The 27,561-nt window shown below is 37.7% G+C and overlaps 1 protein-coding gene across 2 annotated transcripts; it reads right to left on the bottom strand.

The window, feature by feature from the left end:
• Positions 1-1,312: 1,312 nt before the first annotated feature.
• On the bottom strand, positions 1,313-24,054 carry LOC102217787 (inactive ubiquitin carboxyl-terminal hydrolase 53-like). Of its 2 annotated transcripts, none has more exons than XM_005807180.3 (17): positions 23,637-24,054; positions 20,652-20,837; positions 20,222-20,382; positions 19,292-19,384; positions 19,042-19,176; positions 18,738-18,851; positions 18,504-18,586; positions 17,639-17,744; positions 15,377-15,523; positions 14,991-15,140; positions 14,725-14,893; positions 10,326-10,448; positions 9,504-10,221; positions 8,812-8,873; positions 7,159-7,234; positions 5,304-6,121; positions 1,313-5,164 (listed from the first exon to the last, which is right to left on the bottom strand). In XM_005807180.3, the coding sequence occupies exons 2-17, from the start codon at positions 20,749-20,751 to the stop codon at positions 5,088-5,090; spliced, it is 3,132 nt and encodes a 1,043-aa protein (XP_005807237.3). In that variant the 5' UTR covers positions 20,752-20,837; positions 23,637-24,054; the 3' UTR covers positions 1,313-5,087. The 2 variants fall into 2 exon arrangements, with proteins under 2 accessions (XP_005807237.3, XP_023190194.1); XM_023334426.1 differs by having other exon boundaries at positions 20,222-20,376.
• Between the last annotated feature and the right edge of the window lie 3,507 nt (positions 24,055-27,561).

Here is a 27,561-nt window from a genome sequence, read left to right as displayed (position 1 = left end):
TCAAAGGTTTATGAGTATCAAATTTTAATTAAATTTTTATACATCGGAAAGAACCGGCTGATTGAATTATTATGTATGCAGCAGAAAATTATCATTATTTATAGTCACACTATATTGTCGCAGGAATCATGTTTCATGTGAAACGTAACTAATCATTAAAAAACACTGAAACTTTGTGCTCCAGACATGACAGAGTCGATTAGTGGGATAAATAACCTCGCCTCCACAATGTATGTATCAAGTCTAGTTAAAGAAATATAACAAGGTGAATTCTGGCTTGATAATCAAATCCTGCTTAGGATCTCAAACAATCTTGGACTGGTCCAGGCTGTATGGGACTCAGGAGGAGACCATCATGTGAAGTCTTTAACTGAAGACTAGAGACCATGAGTACAAGATGCACCTAACAATTACAATAACGTGATTAAACTGTAAGAAACCAAATGCATTTATTATCCATTAGGATTTAGCACCAACCTCTGAAATGAGTTGAGTGCTGCAGATTTCTTCTCTGCACTTTTAGAGTTAACAAACTTAGTCAACGTTGTGATTTTGCTACTTGCAGTCATGACTAGCCATCCAGAATAAAAGTGCTTTTAAAATTGTTTCCATACAACTAAATGTAATTTGCCTGTTAGCTTCGAACCTTTTACATTCTGTCACATTACAGCCTCAAACTTTAATGTATTTCATTTGGATTTTATGGCACAGACCAACACAAAGTAGTGCATAACTGTGGAGAAGACAAAAAAAAAACGTTATTGACATAAAAGTAAAAAATTGATTTTCAATCTTAAATAAAATCCAGTACAGTTGTTCTGTGAAGGCCTCAGAGATTTGTTAGAGAGCCTTAAAGAACAAAAAGCAACATGAAAACCAAAGAACACAGCAGACGAGTCATTGAGAAAGTTGTGAAGAAGTTTAAAGAAGAATTGGTAATTAAATGATTTCCTGGCTTTGAACATCTTGCAGATAGTGCACGATTAGGTGGAGGTCCACATAAAACATGGGTCAGCAACCTTTACAATCCAAGATAATAATCTTTAAAAAAGATCAAAACTTGGAGCTATTAAGGATCTGTGGATAGATTTAAAAATCAGTTTATATGTTTTCTTATTTAGTCTGAACTTGAACTACCTACATGGAGAAGTGTAAATCCGTTGGAGACTTTCCCCAAAATACTTGCAGCTGCAATGGCAATAAGGTACATTTGAGCTTCTGATTGTAATGCAACAAAATTTGCAAACGGCTAAACGGGTAGGAATACTTTTGCAACACACCGTAGATTGAAATGTGTCTGTTCAATTATCTGCGTTATTTCCTAAAAGTGGTTTATTTGAACAGAGACAAGGAAAACAGACATATTGCACTGAAGATGTCAAGGCACAGCTGATACAACAAAAGACGCAACATTCAGAATGTAAAGCAGAACAAGGAAAAAAATAAAAGAGATGGAAAAAAGGAAAACATCTATGTACTCTGACGACTATCTGTGTTTTCTTTGAACTTGTCCAACAAACAATAATTTCTATGTGCAGTAAATCAATTAAAAAGACAACATTATTACTACAATTGATCATAACTGCAGTACAATAAGTAACCTATTAGTTCAAAGCCAGTGAAATTTCACTTTTTAAAGTTTTGCAGTTCAAAACGTTGCAACCAAAGCTGTTTTCTTGAATCAGATTCTGAACAATAAAACAATAAATCATTAGGAGGGAAAATCGGAAATATTTCTGCTAAAATGACTAAGCTCCCACAATGAATCTGCTATCATTTAGTATTTGACAGCATAAACATTACACACACACACACACCCACACAGGTTTACTGCTTCAATGAACTCATGGAACAAATAACCTGAACAAAGGTTACCAAGAACAGATAAAAGCAAATAAAGGAAAACATAAATGACACAATGTGTAGGAAAAGACCATACACTGTGATGAGCATAAAAGATATGTATCTATAGATACATCTATCTGGAAGTAGAACAACATAGATTTTTATATGTTCTTGGAAATGTTGAGAATGAACACATTACACAGATGTAAAACACCCACATGTGCATTGGGACTCATTTGAAAATAATTTTTGGTGAATGCATATTGTCCTGGTCAGTTAGTAGGTTTCCAGAAAACTGTTTTCAAATGCATAAACAACAGACTGTATTGTTGTGCGAGCAAGAGAAGAAAAAAAAAAAAGACAAAAGCAAAACAAACAAAAACCATTCAACTTCCCAGATCAGTTATGGTTACAAACTGCTATTTAATAAATTGATTCCTTACAATTAGATAGAATCCCTTATAATGCTAAGAGGACTCAAGAGTCCAGCATTTTCATGCTCATGCTGCACATACAGCTAGTATGTTTTATAAAGGCCACATGCAGGTTTCACAACATCACTGTTCTGAACAGGAATACCAGTGTGTTGAGCCGTAGAGTTAGTATGATGTCAGATGTGTCCGGTACATTATGAAAATACCTACAAATATAGATTTGTTTGGATTTCTTTAAGGAGGAAGACAAGATAAAATACAGAAAAATGTATTAGAAGAACCAGCATGACAAACGAAAAGTTGTAGTGAATAGCCTGAGGGCTGCCCCTGCTACTGAACTCCAGATTCTTAAGCTAATATGACTTTATGAATCACCACAAACTGAAGGCAGTCATGCAAAATTACACTTTAATGAACCAAAAGTGTTTTTCATTATTATTTCTATAACGATAAAGACCAAACCAGAACCTTCTCTGGTAAATCTTTACAGCAGTGGAGGCCGTCTGCTTTGGGGCAGCCAACAGTCATTCATTAACATATAAATGTTGCAAAAGATCAGATAAATGATAACAAATCAGTAACTTACAATGAGTGACTGCTGCAGCATATGTTATCTGGTGACAGTAAAAAAATCCCCAGTGTGCATAAAGTTAGTGAGCTGCCCAGATTCTGACAAAAAAAAAAAAAGCATTGCCCGCTATGTTATGTTGACAGTTGTGTTGCTGAGTTAAACCAGGATTTATTCTACAGAAAAAATATGACAATTGTATAAAATATGTTTAATAAACAGATCCGTCCCTCTTCGCAAAATATTTGTACACATTTCAGCATCATCTGTTGATAATCTCTAACTTTACCTCTAGACATCGATACACTTCTGATCATGTTAGTCTGTTGACAAATAAATGAACAGTCTTTAATTTAACTGTAATTTTATTTTAATGTGGAGACAGAATATTAGCCAAAACCTTTATATGGGTTGTATTAATGATTGGCACATCACTGGGTGAAATAAGTATTTGATCCAAAAAAGGATGCAAGGCAGAATTCTGGGTTGTAGGGTCATTTGACAGAAATCAATCAGTTAATCAATAACAGTTATCAATAATCCCAATTTAAATGTTTTGTGTGTATCAAGGACACCTGACTGTAGAATCAGATTGTTCCATATCAACCTGTCATTCACCAGGAGCAGGACAAGCAGCTCTCAAAGGACATCAGGAAGACAGTAGATCTGCCTAAGGCAGGAATGAGCTTCGAGACCATCATCAAGAAGCATTTAGTTGCATAGACTTAGAAATGGTGACATGACAGAGTGGAGGATGTCTTTATAAAGAAATCCATTCTTTTATGGAATCCTTGCTAGATTGCAGGGGGTGGCAGTCAATGTTTGTGAGGCACACTGGACAGGTCACCAGTCGATCATCAGAAAACAGAAACAGGACAAACAACCATGCACACACACCTAAGAGCAATGGGGGGGGAGACCAATTAACTTGCCATGCTTTTCACTGGACTTTGGATGGAAGCCAAATTACCCAGAGAGCGTGCAATGAGATGCATGCAAACTCCATGCAATCCCCAGCCTCTTGCTGCAAGACAACAGTGCTAATAATGGCACTGCGGTGCTGCCCACAAAACATGACTCAAAACATACAGCAATGGTAACAAAGAAGTGGCTAAAGAAGAATTACATTCGGGTTATAGAGTAAAATCTGGTGGGAGCTGAATCTTTGACTTGCTGAGAAAAAGCCAAGATCCCAAGAAAATTAAGAGTTTTTTTTTCATGACCAAATGGGTCAAAGTCCCTTGAGATGAGTGGGGACTTTGTGACCAACTAAAAAATATGCCTTAGTGCTACAACTGCTAACAACCTTTTGTCCACCCAGTGTTTAATTCTAATTTATTAAAGGAACAATCATTTACTTCCCTTAGCAGAAACACAACTAGTTAGTAACTATGTATTTCGGGTTGACATGCTGTCCTTCTACACTAGAATTAAACTACCAAATAAATTAGAGACTGGTCATTTGTTTGCAAATGAGCAAACTAACAAGATCAGCATGGGATCAAATATTTCCCCCGTTGTCTAGATGATACCAAAGTTTTTAAACCCCTAACAAATTTAGTACTCTTAATTTTACCAACATATTGAATTTGAAAGAGAATATTTAGTTAGAGATCAGACTGATGCCAGGAAGCCTTTAATCCTCCAAGACTTGGAGTTCAACACCAGGAATAAATTGTCAAAATACTAGTGGGAACATGAAAAATAATGTATTTATTATACATAATAAAAAGTAAATTATATATTTTTTTTCAAATTGATATTCCTCTTGTTGCTGTATTATTGTTCATATTTCCTAACAAACATCTTTATTAAAAATATCATTAAAACTAAATATGCCAGGGGTATGAAAACATTTGGCCTTCCCTGTTGTTTGAGCTTCGTCCCGCCTTTAGCACTTTAGCAGAGCTCCTCCACCAATAAAACTAAATGACATAATGCTGCCATGATGTGTCATAAAAATAACTAAAAACTAAACAACGCTTTGTGCAAACTGAAAACAGATTTCATTTTCTTAACAACACCACGGGACAGTGGAAGATACACGCAATAGTTGATAATCTGTCAAACAACACACTACAGCATTTAGAAGAAGGTTGTATTTATGTGACAAGCTTGCATAAATAAATTCCACCCAGTCTGGAGACGTCGGGGGCATCTGAACATTTTTCCATTCTGTAAACTCTTTGGCATCCAGTCGTACTGTCCGTCCATGTAAACAAAACTTACCAAGTCAACACTCATAAAAAACCTCGTTCATCCAGTCCTTTGGCTGTCACTGGCTTCCATTTTGCAGTGGGTTTATTGCTATTATGGCCTGTGCAGAAAGAAAGATGAGATCTCTGTTGTTAAAAATGTATTTTATGAAAGTTCTCTGGGCATATGCTGATCAGAATAACAGAAAACTATCTTATGTAGCTATTTCGCTCTGTTTGAATAGTTTTTCTAAGTCTTACTTGTTTCAGGTCGGGCTTTTGGCACGTCATGTGAGTGTGCGTCACTGGGGAGTGTGTGGCTGTTATCTCTGCGCTCACTCTCAGCAGCTGTCCTTGGCACTGTGGCAGAGAGGACCAGAGGCCTCTGGTTGTGGTACTTGAGGCGGTACGTTTCCGTCATGCAGTTGTCCACGTTAAAGTACGTCGTCAGGGAAACCTCTGGAGCTTGTGCCGCCTCCTCCGCTCTGCTCCCCGTCAGTCTCTCCTCGCTCTCGCATGACGACTGAGTGCTCCTCTCTGGGTCCGAGCCCGACTTTGAGCTCGCGTCAGAAAAGGTTCGGAGGCCCGAAATGTCAGGCCTCCTTTTGGGGCTGATGTAGGACGAGGGAGAGAGGCGAGGGCTCGATGGAAAGGGCTCCTGAAGCATTCGGGGGCGAAACGCAGCGTGGCTCGCTTCGCCGTGGAGCGAAGAAGCCTGCGGGTTGGGTTGAAGGTGAGGCGACCCAGTTGCACCGAGCTGAGTTTCTGCTGTCGCGCTGCTAGGCGGGTGGTACGGCAGGTCAATGTGAGGGCACGGGGAGTCAGAGGTGACAGCCTCACTATTACTGGATAAGTAAGTGCTTTCTCTGTCCTCGGATTCTGAGAGAACAAGATCGTCTGAGCTGTTCCACTCAGAGCTGCTGGTCTTTGTGATGTGTCTCGGGGTTGTGTTGTCCCCGCCGTGCCCTCTGTAGGTAGTCGGCTCCTGGTGCTCACTCTGCCGACTCTCTGAACCGGTCGAGCTCTTCTCTGAACCCTTTGCTTTCCTAGAGGTGTTAGATGTGTGTTTTGATCTCTGTCTACAAGAAAGAAAAAGCAGGTAAATACATTTTAATACAGACATGTAGATGTGTCTGTAACTCACCAGTAATTGTATATTTTGTCATCTTAAAACTAAACACATGTATATATTTGGATTGTTGTATGATTTTAAATAACAGGCCATCACAAAGTTTTTCATTACTGTGAAGTGAAAGAAAAATTTACTTCAATTAAATTAGTTTTTAACAAATAAAAATCTATTTGTATTCCACCACTGTACAGTGATTACCGTTGCTGCAGGTAAAGCGGCGAGTACTTTGCAATTATTCTGCGTATTTACGGACTGAAACCTGCTCATTATTCTTGGCAAAAATATTTCAAGCTTACTCATAGTTTAACTCAACGATATTAGAAAGTTTTCTTCAGCCTGTAATTATTGTTTTATTCAGTACTTTCTCTATTTAACGTGAATACTTCTGTGATTCCCTTAAAATGATCCAGAGCAGTTTTAATTAGTCTATGCATTTCAGCATAACAAATCTCCTCCTAATCATCTCACCACAACATATTTTTTGGAATTTCTGTTAAACAAGAGTTTTAAGGCTTTTGACAGTAACATAAACTGAAATATTTGCTTTTGTCTGTCCATTTTCTGATCAAAATATATTTGAATTGTTTTAATAGCCTTCTGGTTTTATGTCAGTTTAAAAAGGTCACAGTGAGATGATATTCTATAATTATAACACAATATTTTATGGGAAATTTTAAGGTTATGATGATTCTTAACTGTTCTTTCCATTTAATCTTAAAGTTGTTTTTTTTTCTGAAGGTTTTTCAGTGTGTTGACACAACTGCAGTAACATTTATTTATTTTATGGCTTTTTTAACCATCATTAAAGGCACTGATGACATGAACAATGAGTGCTGTAAATAAAGACTTGTGAAGACCTAATGGAAGAGTCCACAGTTGAATTTAACTGTACCTGCATCAGTGAAAGCCAGTCATCATTTAGAAATAAACGATAATTACCAACACATTTTTAAAAATAAAAACCTATCAGTTTAAGAACACTACCTTGAACTTGGACTGCATTTTAGTTGAGAAAGTAAAACTTGATCGTGGTTCCCCTGAGGTTTAGTTGGATGTTTACCTAAAAAAGGGAGAAAAATTAAAAAGAAAGGAATGAAAATGTACCAAAAAAACATATTTGTGATTAAAATCCTCTTTCAGAGGGGTTTGTTCCATCAGAGGTACATTCTGTTCATAACCACAAGGACATGAATGAAAATGAGGATTAGTGACTGGAATGAATCTAATTTTTCTCTGAATTTTGATCTAAAATATGCAAAACTCTGAGAATAAACTCAGAGCTCCCCTATGATATAAGTGTGACCTTTGGTCTAACATATCAAAAATATTACAGTTTAAACATTTGAGCCTGTTCTGCTTACATAACTGTAAGATAGGCGCGCACGAAGTAAATGCTGTATTCTTTATGTCCACTAGGTGGCAGCAGGGCATTCTAAGACACAATGTTCCGACTTGTCAACAGCAAGAGACGCCCTGATGCTGACTTACTGTCTTTTAAAAGCACATTTTCTTAAACATATATTTGTTTTCAACTTAACCCTTTAGAGGATGATTCAAATACTGGGCATTGCCAGCCTCTTGATTCATTTAGATAGAGCAGGACAGTACGTGCAACAGAATGCTATTTATGACAATGTCGGCGACCATGTCCAGCTGCGCTATCTGAGCTTTGTGGGATTATCATCAGATTAATGCCAGTGCCGGGCAGACAGAGGCCGGAGGTTAAATAACAAGTTCAGGCACAGAAATCAACCCAGATGTTCAGCGATCTTCTGTTACACAAACACAGTCAGGACTGAATGTAGATCGCACTAAAACTTGCAAGTCTTAAAAAATGGGAGTGAAAATAAGGCTGTTTAAACATCACAGAAAGCAAATCTTACTTGTACATATCAGACTAAATGAACGAACATGTTTGTTTCTCTGCTTGAAATCTTTTCCACAAGGTTCTGCAGATGAGATACAGATGAGAAAAGGAACTCATCTTTTCCTGCCAAACATTTGCTGCTCTGCTCTACTTTAAATCAGGAGGTCTGTTTTACATCTTAAGTTGGTGGCATATTTTATTAGTTGGCTTCCTTTTTCAGCAATTTACTTCTAGCTCAACTTGATGTCTCTTAAATCTGACTAGACACCAGAAGAAAGCTGTTTGGCTTCTGTGAACGGATGAAAAAAAGAACGAAAACCTGCCACAGAAGAAAAGCATTAAACAAGCAAATGAAAGAGTAATAAATGGAGCCATTGAAGAAGGATGCAAATGTATTAACAGTGTAAATGCATATTTTCAGAATAAAACGTGTAGAATAAACTCCTTAAAAAAGTTTGGAAAAGTTAAGTAAGACAATAATGTTGCTCTCTAATAATACCAACTGGTGTTGGAATTGTGCTGCTGGAAAACCTGATTAGTCACTTGTACTATGAGGAACTTTGAGATGCAATCAGGTAGGTTGACATACAGTACTTAATAGTCATCAGAGGGGTAGAAAATGGAAGGAGGTCATGGCAAAGTGATCAGTACTGATCAAGACCTGCTTTATTCTGATGATTTTGTTGTGGTTTTCCGTACTGTGTTTTTATCAGCTGGGACTTTTACTCAGCTCCAAACCCTTTCGAAGCAAAATAAACCTTCAGGCTTACCGTTGTGGGAAAGAGATGATGTCATACTTGACTTTGCATTGGCTTCCCTTTGATGCAGCTGACTGAAAAAATAAGAGGACATAAGAAAACTGAGAGTTGCCAATGATTATTCAGCACTGTTCTTTCATCACTGTGTGTGTGTGAATGAGCACCTTTTCGGTTACACAGTGGACATTTTATATTTGCTTTAGCATATTAGAATAGGTTTTAGCGTGCTTAGTGCATTACTGGAACAACAGTCTGCATGTCTTTTCTCCAGAGGATGCAGATTCTAACTTTAACTCTAAATATAAACATTGCATTTACTCATATATTTGTTTCAAAACAACATCATTTTGTTCTTACATCATATCCTTGTTAATTGAGTATTGTCTAAGAGCTATTGTGTAATTTGTCAAAAAATTTGAAGTGGTTCATGCAACAAATGCTGCAGTGAAGGACCAAGGAGAACCTCCCAGGAATCCTGCACTCGAGTTCTTGTTAAACATGAAATGTACAGGCCAGAAAGAACTTTCTTCTTGTTCTTACCACCTCATAAGCATGAAGGCATTTTTTTTCTTTCTTGTTGAGTGTGTATATGTCTTATTACTGCTGATTTTTTACTACGTTTAGTATTGCTTTCGAAGTCAAATCAATGCCTGTACTTTTCTGTGAAACTAAATCCGCCCCAGAATGACAATTTTCTCTCTTACCTTTGTAAAAGGATCTCAGGTGTTAACCTCTGATCTGGTCTGAGCCCAAACCCATCAACCCCAGGTGAGTCTGGATTGGTAGAGCCGCTGCTGAGTCGATCGCTGCTCTCATAGCCCGACTCTGTCCTCTGAATGGTCCAGGTGTCGCTGCGCAGCAGAGTCTTGGGAACGGCCTTGAGTCGGCTTCCTCTCTGCTGGCCCGCTCTGCTCTCTGACTCCACGGAGCTGTGACTCTCTGTCTCGTGCCGTTGCTCGTCCTCATAAATTGTCATTAAGCACTTCTGTTTCCGGTCCTCTCTAGTTCTTGTGTGTTCGCGCTCTCTGCTTGCTTCTGTGCGCGCTCTCTCCTGGGAAGGCGGCTTGCTGCACCGCGGGCTGTCCTGCTGCTGCTGCTGCCGTCGCTGCTCCAGTTCATTCAGCACCGTGTCTACATTCAGCACCTCCCTGATGGGTCTCCAAGTTGACTTTGACCTATTTTGGCTCCCGCTGCCTCCTTTTTCCCAGTGTTTGTGGCTGCCCCCCTGCTCATTGCGTCCTGGGGAAACGCTGGTCTTTCTGATGTGTCCCCCACCCTGTGCACTGCATGACTGTCCATGGGGCTCCTGAGATCCTCTGCTTTGATTTGATGACTTCTCAGAGCGCAGAGAGTTCTTTATTTTCTCTACAGGAGGCCGGGGCCCATTCTCTGGGGGAGATGAAGATCTTGTATGCGTCATGTCTGAAGATGGTTGACAAAGGTCATTAATAGCCTGACCGTTGCTCTGACATTCAGACTGTCCTATCCTCATTGCTTGTTTAAATGTTGCCATCCATGGAGCCTACCTTTGTGTTGTGAAGGCTCGATTCTCCGATGTCCCCTGTCCTTTTTTGATGTTTCAACTGGTCTTTGCAGATTCTCCATGAAGGGATCCTGAAATTTGTTAGGGCTGCCAAAAGGATGTTTCGCTGAAGAAGAAAAACAATAAGAACATAAGTTTAAGTTGTACAAACAATATATTGCATTTAAAGTAAATCTGAACAACATTTGAAAATCTTGCATTGACAATAATTTTGGTAAATATTGGCACAATGATATCAGTTGTGAAATATGATTTTCTTCTTCCGTCTTTTCTCATCTGTGCTTCTGACACTCTGTGACCTTTGCAAAATGTTAATTGTGTCCAGTGTGAGTATCTGATGTTGTAAGACTCCAGCTCCATTTTACATTAACATGTAAAATGCAAGTGGAGTATATTAGCCAATAATTACGACGATATCAGTTTGTTAATATTGCACACACTGATATTGTGATGGCAATACATTTGTGATATATGGTCCAGCCCTAAATTTTGATTTCATTTATTTTACTAATAAATCTTTTTACTTCTGAGACACTATGTTAACTGGCTGCCAAGAAAAGCACAGGCTCTTTAAATTTAACTGGATTTGAGCCACAATTTTATTTTGACTGAAGTATTTTCCACAATTAATCACCATCATATTTTCTGCATGGTGTAAATAAATAGAGAACTTCATGCCAGCAACACTCATAAAAATTGGGGACAGAGCAAAGAAAGGAGAAAGGTTTATATCAGATGCAGGTGCAAAATATGCAATCAGAAATATTTGAGTTACAATTAATTATAGCATGGCACTTAAGCTGTCAAAAACAGAAACTGGTATGCCACCATGATAAATATTTCCACCTGAAACTATGGTCACTAAGCAAAATATTGGATATTAATCAAGCTAGAAGTCCGATAAAGTATAAATGACCTGCATGAGTTGTTTATGGCTGGACTCACGATTGTTCAATAAAAAGACCAATGCGCTATTTTTTTCTATTTGTCACTCTTGTACTGGATTTGAACCTCAGCAGCAGCCATTTTCAGCCTCACACTTTCTTCTTGTGTTGCTCTGTGAGCGATATAACATTTCAACTTCTTCTTTTTCACAACCTTCTATCTGCAGTGTTTGGTCTTATTGATGATGAACCTCTGAGGTTCACAGAACATTTATGTTTTTACTGAAAATAATTTAAAACAATATGACACAGCAAAGCAGCAACCTCAAATAGAGCTAAAACGACAAGCTTTATTCTAGACATGAATTTATTGTGTGCTGATGTGACATCCTGGACATTGTTTTGACAGCAGTAGCATCATGACTTCTGCTTAAGTTAGTGCTGTGTGTTGGCTTTTAGCTCATGAAGGACAGAACTACGTTGACAGTTTTAACTGTTTTTGCCATTGTTTTCTTCTTTTGTTGATATCTTTTAATCAATTTGGGAATTAGAAGCTCCTCCCCTTGATGTTTTAAACATTTGGGTAGTTTGACACATCTGCTATCAAACTACAAAAATGGCTGAACAGGATGGAGTGGAACGCTCGGCAACCTGAACGGTGTCGAGATGTGAAATGGCTCATTTGAGTTTAAAGCGACAACGACAAAATAGAGTTTGCCCTCAGATGCACCTCAGAAAAGGGGTAAAAGAAAGCATGTGGAGCAACAACAAGAAATTCAGACTTACACTTAAAAAGGAAGGATTTGAAAGGATTTTTCCGCTTTTAAGTTCACATACTTTTGCCGGTCAGATGTAATGTGTTAACTTTTGTCTTTAATAAACTGATTCATCACAGTTTCTAAAAGATAAAGTTTAGCAGTTGTCAAAAGTGGTGAAGTCTTATTAAAAAAAAACATAAAAAACCCCACAAAATAAGGAACATGGTTACGTAGTTTCAACATAAATTTTAAACTCAATTAATTTTATGATGGTAAAGTCTTATGAAAGTGTGCCACTCCTGTGAGAGAATTTGTCAGTCATGACAAATATAGAAGTAGCTCAAACAGACGTTCAGTTTTATAGATCACCATCCCATCTCCCATCCCTTCCATCCTTCTGCAAATAGGAAACAAAACAAAGTCTTAGAAAAGAACAGATGCTGCATCATTAACTTTGATAAAACACACCTCCGCTGCCTCGGCTGCCAAGCCCGCGGTGTGTTTCCTCCGCCTGGCAAGCAGGTCACGAAGGGAAGCAGCGACAACATGAACTGCGAGCATCTGCCTTCAGATGAGCGTGTTACATCTAACAGCTGCTGTCTTTCACTTTCACATCTCACCTCCTCCTAATTAAATCATTTTCTCTGACGCCGTTTACAGCTGCATCTATTTTTACTCAGCCAATATTGCAACTTTCAAAAGGCCCTTGATCAGAGTGTCAAAAAATAAACACATCACAGGATGATAATTTGAGAACAGATGAGCGAAATTGTACCTAAAGCTTCTGTCAAAGATGTAATAAAAGGAAAAAAGGAAAACTACATGTGTTGCTGTTACATGTTAAAGCACTGATGGAAATTCCCATCTTATTATGTAGCCTGATGCTGATATTTAGGAAGCTCCTTAGAAAAGTCCTTTTGGACTCAGATCTACTTTTGTATGCCTAACAACTGCCAAGTAATTAACTAATGCACAAATGCATCGTGGTTCCTTACTTACTGCAGAGCCCCAATTATGCAAGAACTCCAGTATGAGCCAGTCAGACCAATTTCCTCATTTGCAATGATGGACAAAAGAGCAAATTAAAGAAACAAAGTAACGTAAACTTTAGCAGAATGTGATCAATTTAAGAAAAGAATTGTGATTAACAGCATACAGAGAGCTAGACAATGTTTTTATTTCCTGTGAAAAACCCACAATCACTTACTGACTCACCCTGACTGTTACAAAAGTAAGAATCCTTCCCCATGCCAAAATATCCGGGCAACACATAAAAGCAAAGCAATCCAAGCGAGAACACCCCCCCCCCCCCTACCTCCTAAAAAATAACCAAGCTGATAAATAATGGAGGCAAATGTTTGAAACATCAAGGGGAGGAGTAAGAGCAGCGACGCGTTTGGCCACAGGAACGGGGATTAGGGGCCAGGCGTGGGTGGTAATCTGCGTGCAACAGAGACATCATCCTCATGCAAGGTCTGGGCCATCAGATATGGATAGAAAGTCTTTCTCTGGGAGCTTTATGCCACAATCCCAACCATTACTGTGGCAGAATCACTTCTGTATTTGATGCAGAATCAGTTCAAAGGAATATTTCATCAGTGGCACTTAAATGTTTGTTTTTGGTCAGTATTTAAAAAGAACAAAACAAAGAGAAATTCACCTCTAGCAACTCCTTGTTCTCATTAATGATGTCTGGAAAGATCAGTGTACAGAAAGACACTCTGCACAGAGTGCTTCATTTAATCAATTTTAGTGGTAGCTTATGTGTCAACATTAGATCGTGAAAGATTAGAATATGTTGAAAAGCAGCCAAAGAAGGGAGATAATAAGACTGGACATGAGGGACATTCTAGGCAAAGCAGTGCTATGCTCTTGCACAGTAAACCTTTTATGGTTACTGACTTTAATGACTGCGGTAGTATTAGTACATCATTATCATAATAAGTTGAAAACAAAATTACTATTAAAACTTGTGACTGGGCGTTAAAAAAATGTTGTTTCTTTTTTCATTAAATGCATCATCTCTGATGTGTTATGACAGACATGAGCAGAACGCAGTGAAAGTAAGACAGGAATATTTAAACTGTCAGAGATCACCAAGGATACTTTAACTCTGAATTATACAGCTGCACAATACATGCACAGGGGAAACTACATGTGTATCCCATCTCAAGCTCATACTGCCTGCCTGCTATTAGAAATAAGTAAATGTTTAGCTGGATATTTGTGCTCTTCTGAACGTTAGCTAATTTTAATAACAAAGTAAGTAAATGAATACATAATAAATAGAAATTATCATATAAAAATAATATTAGACTAATTTAATCCATTTGCATTCATGGTTTTATTTACAGCAAATCCTTCCTTTTTGTTTGTTATGCTACTTTTTAACTATTGTAATATTAAGAAACAATGGTAATTAGAATGTCGTATCAAGTTGATGTGTTTTTGGGATGATGGTTGAATTTACTCTAAAACTGATGAGTGGCTTTCAATCATCATTATAAATCCTCCTAAAACTGAAGATACAAAAAATCAAGAATGTGACTCTCGTTAAATTTTTGAGTTTCTATTGACTTCACTGGAGTAAAATCTATCATAATTTGCTAATATACACAAAAAGTGTCAGGTCAAATCAGTGAGGGTAAATACATAAATACCATTCAGCTACAGAAAGAACAAAAAGCACATGTTTTAAGTGTCTTTGTCAGTCATGCTAACAAATGGAAGACTTTCTTACTGGTCACATCTCCATTTACTTGGGCTTTGTAATGAGGGCACATAGTGGTTTGTCTTGGTGCATCTTCATTAGAAACTGGACTCCCCTCAGGATTGGTGTAAAATAAAAGAAGAGGTTGGAAATGTCCCCTGACACATTTTGAAGCAACATCCTTCCATTTGGATCCAATCTAGTAAACAAGAAAAAAAAAACTTAGAAAAGAGAATGTATGTAACGGACTGTCATAGAAAAAAAGATTGAAAAGGTCTAATGGCAGACATCCTAACCTCCTTTACAGTGGCATCGTCAAAAAACATCCATTTTGAAGATTTGGTGTGATAGGCGAAAGCTGAGTAATGTTTGCTGGAGAAACAGATCATCCCCACCAGATGTAGCTCGCTGCGTTTGGCGTTTTCATCAGTGACTCGGTTGAAAAGCTGAAAGACGGTATATTTGATCACTCTCAGCCAGATGTTAAATCCACTGAGTTTTCAAGTTTATGTTTGTTTGTATGTAAAATTACACATATGGATCTCTCATCCGAAGAATTGTTACCTTCTCACATACCAGGATCAATGATGTTTTGTGGAACTAACATTCATATCTTGAATTCAAACTTGTTATATTTTGTTTACAAGCACTTAATAGTGGGAGTTGGTTTTTCAGCTCTTACCCCGCACAAGTTTAAACGTGGACCAAGAGACCTGATAACATCGTCCGTGAGATCAGACTGCTCTGCGTCCCACACAAATCCAATAGTGACGATCTCCGGACAGTTCATGAGGACACGACGGATTTTGATGCTCTGACCACAGTCACTCTGCAAAACATTGGACAACAAAGACATCCACAGTAAATTAATGTATCGACAGGGGGGGAAAAAATCAGCTTACACTACAGAAACGCTGGATCCACAAATAGGAAGTGTTGTTTTATTTCAAATACTGTTGAAAGCACATATTTACATACACGTTTTGAAAAGAGTGAAGGAAACAGTTAGCTTTTGTTTTTTGTGCCAGATTGTCTGTTAGACTCATCCAGCAACTTCAAAGACGATATGTTTCAGTGGTTTTCAGATACAACCGACAGGCTCAACAACTGTTACACAATATAGAAATAGGAACTTTTTACTTCTGGAACTATTGCAGATGACTTCACAGGATCTCACTTCAAAACATATGAACTAACCCTATAAAACACTCAAACAACAGCTTTGTCATCCGGATGTCCACTTTGATTAAGTAGTAGTCAAAAACTAAAACACAACAGTCTATTTACTGTGAGTTTCTAAGCTGCATGCATACTTGAATCATCAAACAATCGATCCACTGCTGACAAAAGCAGCAGTGTCGCTATTTCCTGCAGGTCAGTTATAAGTTATGCTGCGCTGTTTAGCCTCCACCTCCAAACACACCATATTCCATGCATCCTCACTCCGACAGCTCAGGACGTTGGCTTCCCCCTCAGTTGGTCATGCAGTTTCTAATCACAAGTTATCTGATATTTAAAGGTAATCTCCCAGATGAAACCCACAAATAAAAAATGAAGGACATTATTGAAACAGTATGTAATTTATAGATTTACAACTTAATGTCTGCTCCATGGGCTGCACAGTGGTGCAGTTGGTAGCACTGTTGCCTTGCAGCAAGAAGGTCCTGGGTTTGATTCCCGGTCTGGGGTCTTTCTGCATGGAGTTTGCATGTTCTCCCTGTGCATGCGTGGGTTCTCTCTCCGGGTATTCCGGCTTCCTCCCACAGTCCAAAAACATGACTGTTAGGTTAATTGGTCTCTCTAAATTCTCCCTAGGTGTGTGTGCATGGTTGTTTGCACTGTCTGTCTCTGTGTTGCCCTGCGACAGACTGGCGACCTGTCCAGGGTGTTCCCTGCCTCTCACCCGGAACGTTAGCTGGAGATAGACACCAACACCTCCTGACCCCACTAGTGACAAGGGTGTTAGAAAATGGATGGATGGATGTCTGCTCCATTGATGTGAGATCAAATATATATTTGAAAACTAAATTTCTGCCTTTTCTATCACGGAGGATAGAAAAGGCAGAAAAGAATAGGCAAACCCATTTCATTAGAAGCGGGCTGCACCTGAAGAAGATTCAGGAAGATTCATGGGAACAGCAGTAAGGTCCACTAAGCTAATACAAGCTGAAAGGGAAGCAAAGGGAGGAAATTCAAGTGAGAGAAAAAAACAAGGATAAGCCTTAACACTATTTCTATCCTCATTCTAGTTTTGCACTGTGTCCTTCCAGTCCTTGAGTTTCACTAAGGTGGAAAACACTGACAGTACTCTGCACCACTGGAAGAATCATTTCTGTGTTTGCCTTATGTTACCACGGACATGTGAAACGGATAATCTAACTATTAATATTTAGCTTTCATTAATGTTTAAATTCAGCTGAATGTCTGACTCAACATCTAAAAATACAAACATACTGAGCGATCTCACATTAAATCATGCAGTCATAATCAATAAGTTAGAATTTCAGGTCTGAGGAGACTAATTAGTCAGATTAAAAGTACGTTTTCAAAATAACCTTTCAGCAAGTCTTAAACATACTTTTCATTAAGCCCAGATTTCTCCATAAAATGTTTTTTTTTTTTTATTGGTCTGATGTAACATTCTAATTTTAAATGCAGTGTCTTCATTAGCTGCAAGCAAAAAAGAAAGAAGAAATTAATGTGTTTCATTTTGTGAATCGAGTTACTGAAATAAATACATTTTTTAATAAGATCATAAATTATTGAAGAGGTCTGTATAATATGAGCTTGACAAAAAAAAATGTCTAATACCTGCTCAAGGATTGTTATTTTCAAAAATGCTTTTCATCAGACAAACCAGCCTCATCTGAACATATTCTAATTTAATAAATATGACTGTAAACATATTTTCTTAAAAAGGCAAAAAAAAATAAGCATAACATACAGGGCAGCTTCGGAGGTCACCGGTGCTGTTTGCCGCCTGCAGCAGTTCCCCAAACATGTCTGACCTGAGACGCTCGTTCTTCCCCAGTGTCCGGTCAACCTGTTGACTGAGCACAGAGACAGACGGCACGTCTATAGATTATAGTCTGTTTGCGGTTAATTCACAGAAACATCTCAGAAACATTTATGCTATCTCACTCTATATTTTTTATCATTTATAGATGGGGTGTAAAAACTGTTGGAAAATGTTAAAATAAACTCACATTCTATAAATAAACACGCTAAAGGAGATTGCAATCACATGTATAGAATGAAAAAATATAGTTTTCTTAAACTACAAAATGTCATTTACCTAACTGGTAAACTGAGAAATTGTGTTTCTTTACACTCTCCATAGGTGTGTGTATTCTTCCCGTTTTATTTGCCATAACAGTGCTCTCAGTAGGCATAAGCAGGGTTTCATGAATCAAGTTATGTATCTTTTTTAAAAATGTAATGGCTTGAAAATTACAGTAGTTTTATTTTATACTGTTATGACAGATGATAATGATGTTGGTGGGATACCAAAGAAAATGTCGTAGTAGCCGGAGTTTAAGTTGTAAAGTAACACAGTGCTGTTGAGCACTGCTGGTTAGTTGGCTGTAATAAGGAGCCTACTGCTTTTCCCTGACAAGCTTGGAAGTAATATAGTAATAATATACGTATTAATTAGACATTATTAAACATTTGATTCAATTTTTTGTGTCAAAAAGTAACAACAACCCAGTAGAGTTTCACGATTTAAAAATGTAATCTCGTAATCAAACTTTCTTTGCTTTCTAATGGATAAAGCATGAAAATGTATGAATATATTTTACTGTACTCACCATAAAGCCGTAGTCGATACATAATGAACAAACTCTGTGAAAGGGTGTGGATCTGAAGATGCACCACAACAGCGGCACACAAACTGTGAAACAAAGCATGTCACTATTTTAATATATACATGTACAAATTACATAAAAGATTTGGAGACTAATTTTACATTTAGTAACAACATCCATATTTTCGTATGTTTTTCTACACAATGTTTGGTTCATGTTGTTACTGACTTTACTTACCTGTTCGTAAAGCATCATAGCAAATTTTTGATGGGTGATGCAGGATTTGGATGAGCACGCATCGGTTGGTGTGTCTGAAACTATGTGCAAATGAATTCGCTCCAGGATGTTCTCCTGTTTGTGCAAAATAGGAGTAGATTAAAAACATACCAGTCAAATTTCAGCAACACAAGTCCAATACTCTATGTTAAAAATAAAACTAAACAATTATTGTTGTCTTTTGTACCAACGTTTAGATATAAAGTGAAATACCAAAGAGGATTTTAGTATTTTATAATGAACAAAAGCAAAAGTGACACCATACAAAGCACTCAGCAGCGTCGTCCATCAGCCCGAGTTGGAAGCGCTGCTCGTTCTTAAAGGTTTCAGCGAGGGCGTTTCGCAGGCTGTCGGAGGGCAGGACTCGCTCTCTGCTCTGCTGGAACTGGTTGAATATACTCTGAAAGAGTTTTTTTGTGAGAAATATTTATGCATCTGAGATAAATAAAAAATAACACATGTAAAATCCTTAGGTAATTAAACGTTATTCTGTGTCGATTTTTAAGTAACCTTACCTTTAATGCACAGAAAATACAGCCATCACCGAGACAAAAGTGGCCAGAAAGCTGCCTCAAGCTCCTCCTGAAGATGTCCAGCTGCCAAAGCACCTGCAGAGGTTCAAAATTAGATCAGTGGTGGGAAATAAAAAATATTTCATTCAAAAATCTGAAAGCACTGCTACAATACAGATTAGTCACACAATTTTCTGACTGGAAGACAGGTTTGTTAATTGATTGTTTCTAGAAATGGCAAGGGAATTGTGTGGAATTGGCTTTCTGAAGTCCTGACCACAACTCCACTGAACATTTGTGGGACCTAACTGACCAACACAACCACACTGGCGGATAAAGAAATACGATGCCATCCCACAGCAGTGTCTGACCACGCTAGTAATCAAACTTTTCATATGTTCTATTCTTTGTCCATTTGGATTTAAATTTCTGACATCAGTGTTTTTCCTCACCTGGTTTGTATTTTTTTTTATTGTTAATTCAGCTCCTTGAAAAATCTTAATAAGTCTGTTGTTTTGAACCCAAACTCTTGCAGGCATTACAAACTGTAACTTCAGTGATTTCTGAACTGCTATTCATAGGTTCATTTGATAGAGTTAACTATATTTGTCTCTAGCTGACTGCTTGGCAACGCCGGCTGATGAAGCTGAAGCTGAGCTGATTCTAGACACTGGCCAATCGATTGGTGTGTCTCAGCTTTTGTGTAGCGAACAAAGCCTGCAAGTTAAGCCAAACCCACACAACTCTAACACAAAACACAGCAGCTCACTCAGCTGCTAGCAATTTTTAGGCCAATTACCTCTGAATTGCTGGTGTGTGCGGAATTCAGCAGCAAGTCAGGCTCATCGTTAAAACAATATCGAAAAAAATCAAATAGTGCTAAACTCACTCCATGTGGGAGTTTAAAAAAAAATCATGAATGCTGATTCTCACCTGAACAGCGCTGTTGAGGAAGCAGCTGTTCTGGCCAGGCTCGTTCAGCAGGCCTTTAGTTAGCGCGAGGGACACCATGCTCCCAGGTTGGTAGGATTTCTTCAGGCCTCCTCCGGTTTTTTTGAACTTCTTCACCCATGCCATGGAGTTAGAACCTGCAGCTGAAGAAAAACTCTGTTTGCATCCTTTGTAGTGAGGTACAAAGAAACACGTTGTACTGTATCCAATAGTGTTTTCATCCTGGAAGGATGACACCCACTGATTGTGCCCGCATTCTGTAAAGCAAGGGCTTTCATTGCTGTGACATGAACAGACAATTGATTCGTGACATGACAGGGGCCTTAGACGATTAATCCGGTTCATCTTCAACACAGTTCATTATGTCAGTAACATGAATCACCAGTCTGTGAGAGGAATCCCTGCCACCAACCTTCTCCAGAGTTGGCAGGAGACTTGCTGCAGCCGGACATGCTGGAACATGGGAGCTGGTCCTTGGGTGTGGCCACTGACTCCTTCCATTTCACCCCCATGCACCTCCACAGCGGTTCGTGGAAAGCATGTCCAGGATCAGCCACAGGGCAGCCTAAGACACGTGCTACTGGGCATTGAACAGCAGCTGGAGGAGGAGAGGAAGAGCTGGGCTGCATTTAAACAAATTTTAAACTCTAAGACAGCCATACATTTGGGAAGAAAATGCATACTATTGCTTACAAATTTAGGTTTACATACATCATGCACTAATAATTTCTTATCTTCATTCACAGACAATGCGCAGATCTTGCTCAAAAGTCTGCTTTCAAACTTTAAAGAAATCAAGTTTGCTCACAAATAGGCTCTGGTTCCTTTTTAGCAACATCTGTTTGTGCTCGCATTCAATGACTTGTTCAACATTTGTCTGCTACTGTTTGAATCATGCAGCTTGCTCTTAAACTTCCTCTTTTAGGGTAAAAGCTGCATTATGATATCTGAACACCCTAAAGCATATTATTTTATCCCTGTATTCTTTGAGGATGATGCTTTTGATCGTGAAATTACATCTGAGGATGTAAAGTTTGGCCTAAATTGGAAAATGTATGCTCTTCTTTATTTTTAAATGTTTCTTTTTTTTTTAAGTATTATATTTTTTCAAACCTTGCATTGCTTTGCTTGAGAGATTGTTTAAGGTTAAGAATGTTGTTTCACACAGGAATGTCATCGGTGACGCCCCGAGACCACATAATTTAGATTTACCCTAAATTAACATGCTAAGAGAGTAATACAGCATTTTGCATGATTTTAACTACTTGTAAGACTTTAAATTAACCTCAAATGGATGGTCCATTACTATTTAGAAGTTGATGTTGCCATGCTACTAGTTGTGGAGCTGAACAGAACAGTGGGAATTTCAAGTGGGAAAGTCTGAGTCAACTCCCAACCTCAAAATCCAACATGGCCGCACTGCATATAAAATGCAGTTTAATTGTTCTCCTAATGATTTGTATTTCACTCAATCTTTCATATTCACAGTACTGTTTAACCAGCTTTAGTTAAAGGTGTGACCAACATTTGGACATTTGCAAATAAATACACTATTAGTAACTCACGTTGCTAACAGTCACAAGCTTGGTCAGTATGCATAATCATTTAGTAAATCCCTCTGCATTTCGAACTTCGGATCGGAATTGGGTTTGACGTCATTCCTTAATTGAAATTGTGACTTCAGAAACAAAATACAACACAATTTCAGTAGCCATTTGCAGACATTTCTTTTTGATTGCTTCATTTCATACTAGACATTCTTGAAATATATTTTTCTCAGCTTCTCTTAAGAATTTTTTATAAAGGAAAGATCAATGTGCTTGGGCAACATATCTTACTGTGTACCAAACTTCATTGTTTCTACATCGCTTTGTGTTTATCTTACAAATATTTGATTCAAAATAATCTCTGGTATCCAGAAAACCACTAGAGGCAGCCTCTAGTGGTACTTGTACCACACAAAAAACAGCTGGGATATTTCTTAACCCAAATTCCTGGCTTATGATGTTTGGGACTGTGTTGGATTAGGAGAAAAAGCTACAAGACACATCATTAATCACAGACCTCCATTGTGAAAAATGCAACAACTTGATTCAACAGAGTCAAATAATAAACACCAAGATGACTAAATAATGTTGTATAATAATCTTGAAGTCTGTATTATTCTTAGGACATTAGTTCACAGTGAAGAACAAGGTTGTTCATATAAAATTACATTAGCCTTTAACCTGCAACAGTAAACTTCAGTTGTGTACACACTAAATACCAGATTTTAGTAAGCAAGGTATAATAATGAATATTTTCCTAACTTTTCCCATCTAAAATTTTACTTTTTTCCTACATGTTCCAAATATTAAAGAAACTAATAAGTTAATAGGAAAAGCATCAACTAAAAAAAGGAGGTAATAATCTAACTGTGACATCCTTAAGCTAAGTCATATTTGAACCACTTTCATATTTTTTTTTTATTCTGGACTTCACATCTGCAGTCAATGTGGGCCTAGTAAAGAGGAAAAATAATTCAAATGCTCTATATATTTTCTGAGATGCTAATTTATGTGGTTTTATGAGTTTTTTTTATTTATTTATTTTAATAGTCAATACATTTTTTTGGAGGGGGGTCCTATCTTGGGGTATTTTTCTAATCCTTTTAAATAAAGAAATAAGCCAAAAATAAAATAATTTTAACTTTTTTAGTAATGCATGTTAATGGATTTTTTTTCCATCTCACTCTCAGTATTATAATTAAAAATCATTGACTTTAACACATTGGGGTGGTTAAAAATAACTATACGAGACTTATAATCTGTGTTGAATCGATACTTACTTTACTCAGGACTAGGTTGGCTTTAACTCAACAGTTTTTATAGTGCATGGTTAGAATAAATGGCTGGGTTAATAATAGAAAGTTACTTGACAAACTTCAAATTACATAAGTATGATCAAATATAAACATGTAGCTCAACAAAGCAGCACAAAATCAGATTAAGCAATGCTGAATCTAATTTAATCAAAGCTGTTTTATTATTATCTTTTGTGTACCAATGTCCACCAGAAAGTCAAATGGTTTAGTATTACTTTATGTGTTAAGCACCTACCATGTGACGCTTTTAAAGGCCTATAATGTTTCCGATAATCGAGCATCTTTGCTTTCTGGTTCAAGCAGGGGGCATGCATACTTTATTGAACGAGATTTAATGATCGGATCCTCTAATTCTCTGCTTTTTAAGCTCATAAAAGCTTCAACCAGCGCGCTGCCACTGTATGATTCTTACTCCTACTGTTAGAACAGCCCTTACATACTGTCCAGCTCCTGCTCAGCTACACCGCCAGAAATAAATATGCCGCAACTTGCATTTCTGCCTCCAGCAAGGCAACCAAACGCCACTGCGCTCACCTCCAACAGCGGCGGTCGGGTCTCTTCCACTGAAGTCTGCAGGGCGCTCCAGCTGTCAACGCGCCAAATCCCGCGACTTTTTCCCGGAATGCTGACAACAAACCCGGGCAGAAATCACTGCAGATGTGGGATCCGGGGTGCATGTAGCGGTACTATCCGTGCAGCGTTCTCAACTCCTCCTTCCCCAGCCTCGGTGTGGTACCGACCGTGTAGGAAACGAAATTTCTCTCCCTCCTTTTTTTTTTTCTTCTGAAAATGCTGTACCGATGCTTGGCCTGTGCCAGAATGTCCAACGCGGATTAGTGATGTTTTGAAATTTTGAGAGGTCAAACTCCGCCCCTAGTGTAGCCTCAAGTGCACTGCCGCTCCATTGCAATCCTCAGTCCCTGCATGGAAAACTGAGTGCCGGAGGAAGGTCAGACTTCCAACTTGTCATGATGGTGATGAAAGAAGACATCACATGACCGCACTGGTTTCATAATCATGCAGCACTGTGGGGACTAACCCCTTCCTGTTTGGTGGAGATGCTCTCAGTGAAACGTCAAATCAACATTCAAATTTTAAGGGAAAAACTGAAGTGGATAACAGGCATAAACAAATGAGAGCAATAAACTTGCATCTTTTTTAAATATTTATATCATAAGGTACATAAAGTGCAAAAGACACTGATCTGTTCTCACAATTTTCTATTGAGCTTTTGAAATTTGTAAATGTGCACTGTCAATATCTGAGGGACTCTGATGCTGCAGTAAGCAAGAGGGTATTGCAAAAAAAAAAAAAAAAAAAAAAGACAGAAAAAAAAGAAAAAATGGGGCAGATGGAGAGCCTGGCAGGGAAAGCCTGCAGAGCTTCGCAGGTTATAAGTGGAGACAGGAGGACTAAAAGAAGCTGATGCAAGCTGCAGTCAGCAATAGTCCTGCTGAACTGTGTGTCTTATTCAAACAGATTTTGTTGCTTCTCCCTAAAATACAAGGATACAAAAAGGTGAAAGGTGATGCCCAGATAAACACAGTAGCTTGTAAAAGTAACAAAACCCTGGGAACTTCATCTGTGGATTTTATTGTGGTTTTATGTGAAAGTGTTGTATAATTCTGAAGCACCAGGAAAACTGGATGTGATTTTCTTTGGTTTCTTTTTGGTTTTCTTTACGACTAACATAGTTTTGCAAAACAACTTTTCTTTTCAAATATGATTGATTTACTTGAATAACTTTTTGCAAAAGAAAAATCTGCTTCTAGAATTAACTTTATTACACTATACTTTTTACCCTTACTTGGGTAAAGTTATTATGAAGTATTGCTTTGCTTAATTGAATAAAATGTCCTTCCCTTAACAATGATGTTTTCACCAAAAACACACATGTAGCTTATGCTGAAGTGAGACATCTTATTTATACACCAACTTAATTGTTCTGTTATTTACTATCTGGTGAGCCTGGTGAGTTTGAGATCAAGTGAAAATATAATAAACAGTAGATATAATAATTATAAGTACCTGGTCCTGTTCTAACATCTATACCCCACCTGCTGTATTTGTTTTATGACTTTTATGTAGAGAAAATTTTGAAGTGTTTCTTCTGCCCAAATTTGATCATTGTTGTGGGTCTTAAAATACCAGAATTTGCAAATAACTTAATATTTTTATCTGTCATGTTTAAATATAAAATCAAATGTTATTATCAGGTACTCACAACTTAACTAACCATATCCTCCTGAGACCCAGCAATACATTTTTGTCCTCTGTGGAGGACATAGGTTTTTTTGTTCATAACTCTGAAACCATACATGCCACTGTGTTAAATCCTGTTGGTCCTTAGAGAGGACATCCTGGGCCTCGAAATGTGTTCATATTTGCCACAAGAGAGTCCCGATGTCCTCTCCAAAGGACATACTGTAAAAAATAAATAAAAACATGTTTTGAAACTTTTTCAATTGTAGTGATGTTTTTTCACTCCAAAGAGTCATGCAGTGAAAAAAAAAAATTAAAAACTTTTTTTTTTCTGGGTTTCAGGAGGATATAATATACTGTTTACTCATACTTTAGCAATTTCTTGGATGGCTACCTTTTACTTTTTCTTGAGTAAAAACATGTTGGGATAGTTTTACTCTTATTTGCGTACAGTTTTGGTTAGGCCTACTCAACCCACTAACGGCTAAATTATTTGCCAAGTTCTCTTTAAATAAAGCTCAAGTGCACTTAGATTGCATGGAGAATGAAGATCAATGTTTTGATCTTGCATGGGTTGCATTTAAATCTATTGAGTGGGACACTCTTCTCACGAATTTCATTACATCAATGGTTTGGTTTGGCTACTCTTCCATAATACCCAGCACCGTGGTGCAGAACTAAGGTTTTTCTTCTCAACAGATCCCCCCATTTCTTTCATTAAAGTTTAGGTCTTAATATAATTAAATGTGAAACTCTAATGTTTTGTAAATTTTGCACATTTGCATATGTGGGGATCAGAAAGGGCTGCAAAAAATCTGAATCAAAGTCATTTTGGTAAAAACTAAGATTAAATGAGTTGAACTGAGTTAATCACTTAGTTAATAACAAAAGGATGGGATGTGAGAACTAAAATCAATCATGAATCAATATCAGGTAAATTTGTTGATGCCCTCATTGGGTTTTATGTAAACTATCTTAGAGTCCAAGTCAGTTTCATCAGGGACTGCTAGAGAACAAAAAACAACCGGAAACATTTTTATATGTTTAAAGATTGTAAGACATGTGCAATATTTTCTTTCCCACTAAAACATTTATGTGAAAGAGATAAAGATGTGCAATCCGCAGGAAGGAATGGATGCGTGAAAACAGCACAGAGTTTGTTGGCTTATTTTAGTGACACTGCATATTTTTGTAACGTCAAATGTGTTAGTGCTATAAACCTTGAAACCTCCCTTGGGACACATAAAGAGATGTTTTTGTATTATTTATAAAGTATGTCTGCAGAGGGGAAAAAAATTTACTTGATTTTTGTCTTGCCGGATATGGAACACCCGAACTCTTTTCAGATCAGGCGTCAAAGTCAATACTGATGTTCTAAAGGCTATTTTTGGAGACAGATATGTCTGTTTTATTTTTATTTTTTATTTTTTTGCAGGTTTCTGTGAACTGCTAAGCCATAATGTAGCTGTACAATCCACGTGCAGTCTCTACAGACTTGTCAGTTTTGTTGTAGATTCCTAAAGTTTCTTTTTTTTTTTATTAAAAAAAATTACACTTAGCACAACCACATTTATTGTGGTTATATTTACTTTCCACCATGTACTATAAATATCCCAAAAGTATAGAAAATATTCTTAATCTCTGTCTGATTAAAGTAACTTATGTCTTCATTTGTTTTAACTCATCCTAAAGCCTGTTCCCTGGGAACTTCATCCTGTTTATCTCCTTCTCTCTCATTTTAGCTGCAGTGGCCGTTTCAGATATGGGCAACATGGGCAACCGTCCAGGGCAGCATCTCGTGGAGGGCAGCATGAGACCTCAGCTAACCTCCGGATCTTCCCTCATCCCCACTGGGATGTGAATTTTACAACAATCATGGTTCAATCATGTGGGAAAATCTGGAAATGGGGCAGAAGTTTACATTCCAGCAGGACTATTACAAACATGCAGATCTACAATGGGGATAAGGATCGACTTATATGTGTTAAGAGTACATACAGTCAAAGTCCACACATACCCTTTTCGGATCTTTATATGTAAAAAAAATTGAAATTCATGCATCATTTTTATTTCGCTATATTGTTATACACTGCTTTGTGGTGGCCTGTTACATAAAATATCAATAAAATACACTAAGCCTGTGGTTGTAACAAGACAAAATGTGAAAAGGTTTGCTGTTAAATGTCTCTTTCATCACTGATTTCCAGATTGACCCACCTTGATGAATAGAATTTTGCTCACTGTGAAAGCTTCCCAC

This window comes from Xiphophorus maculatus, chromosome 5 (assembly GCF_002775205.1).
Source record: "Xiphophorus maculatus strain JP 163 A chromosome 5, X_maculatus-5.0-male, whole genome shotgun sequence".
In the NCBI taxonomy this organism is placed as follows: domain Eukaryota; kingdom Metazoa; phylum Chordata; class Actinopteri; order Cyprinodontiformes; family Poeciliidae; genus Xiphophorus; species Xiphophorus maculatus.
This window is presented reverse-complemented; position numbering and strand designations above follow the sequence as displayed.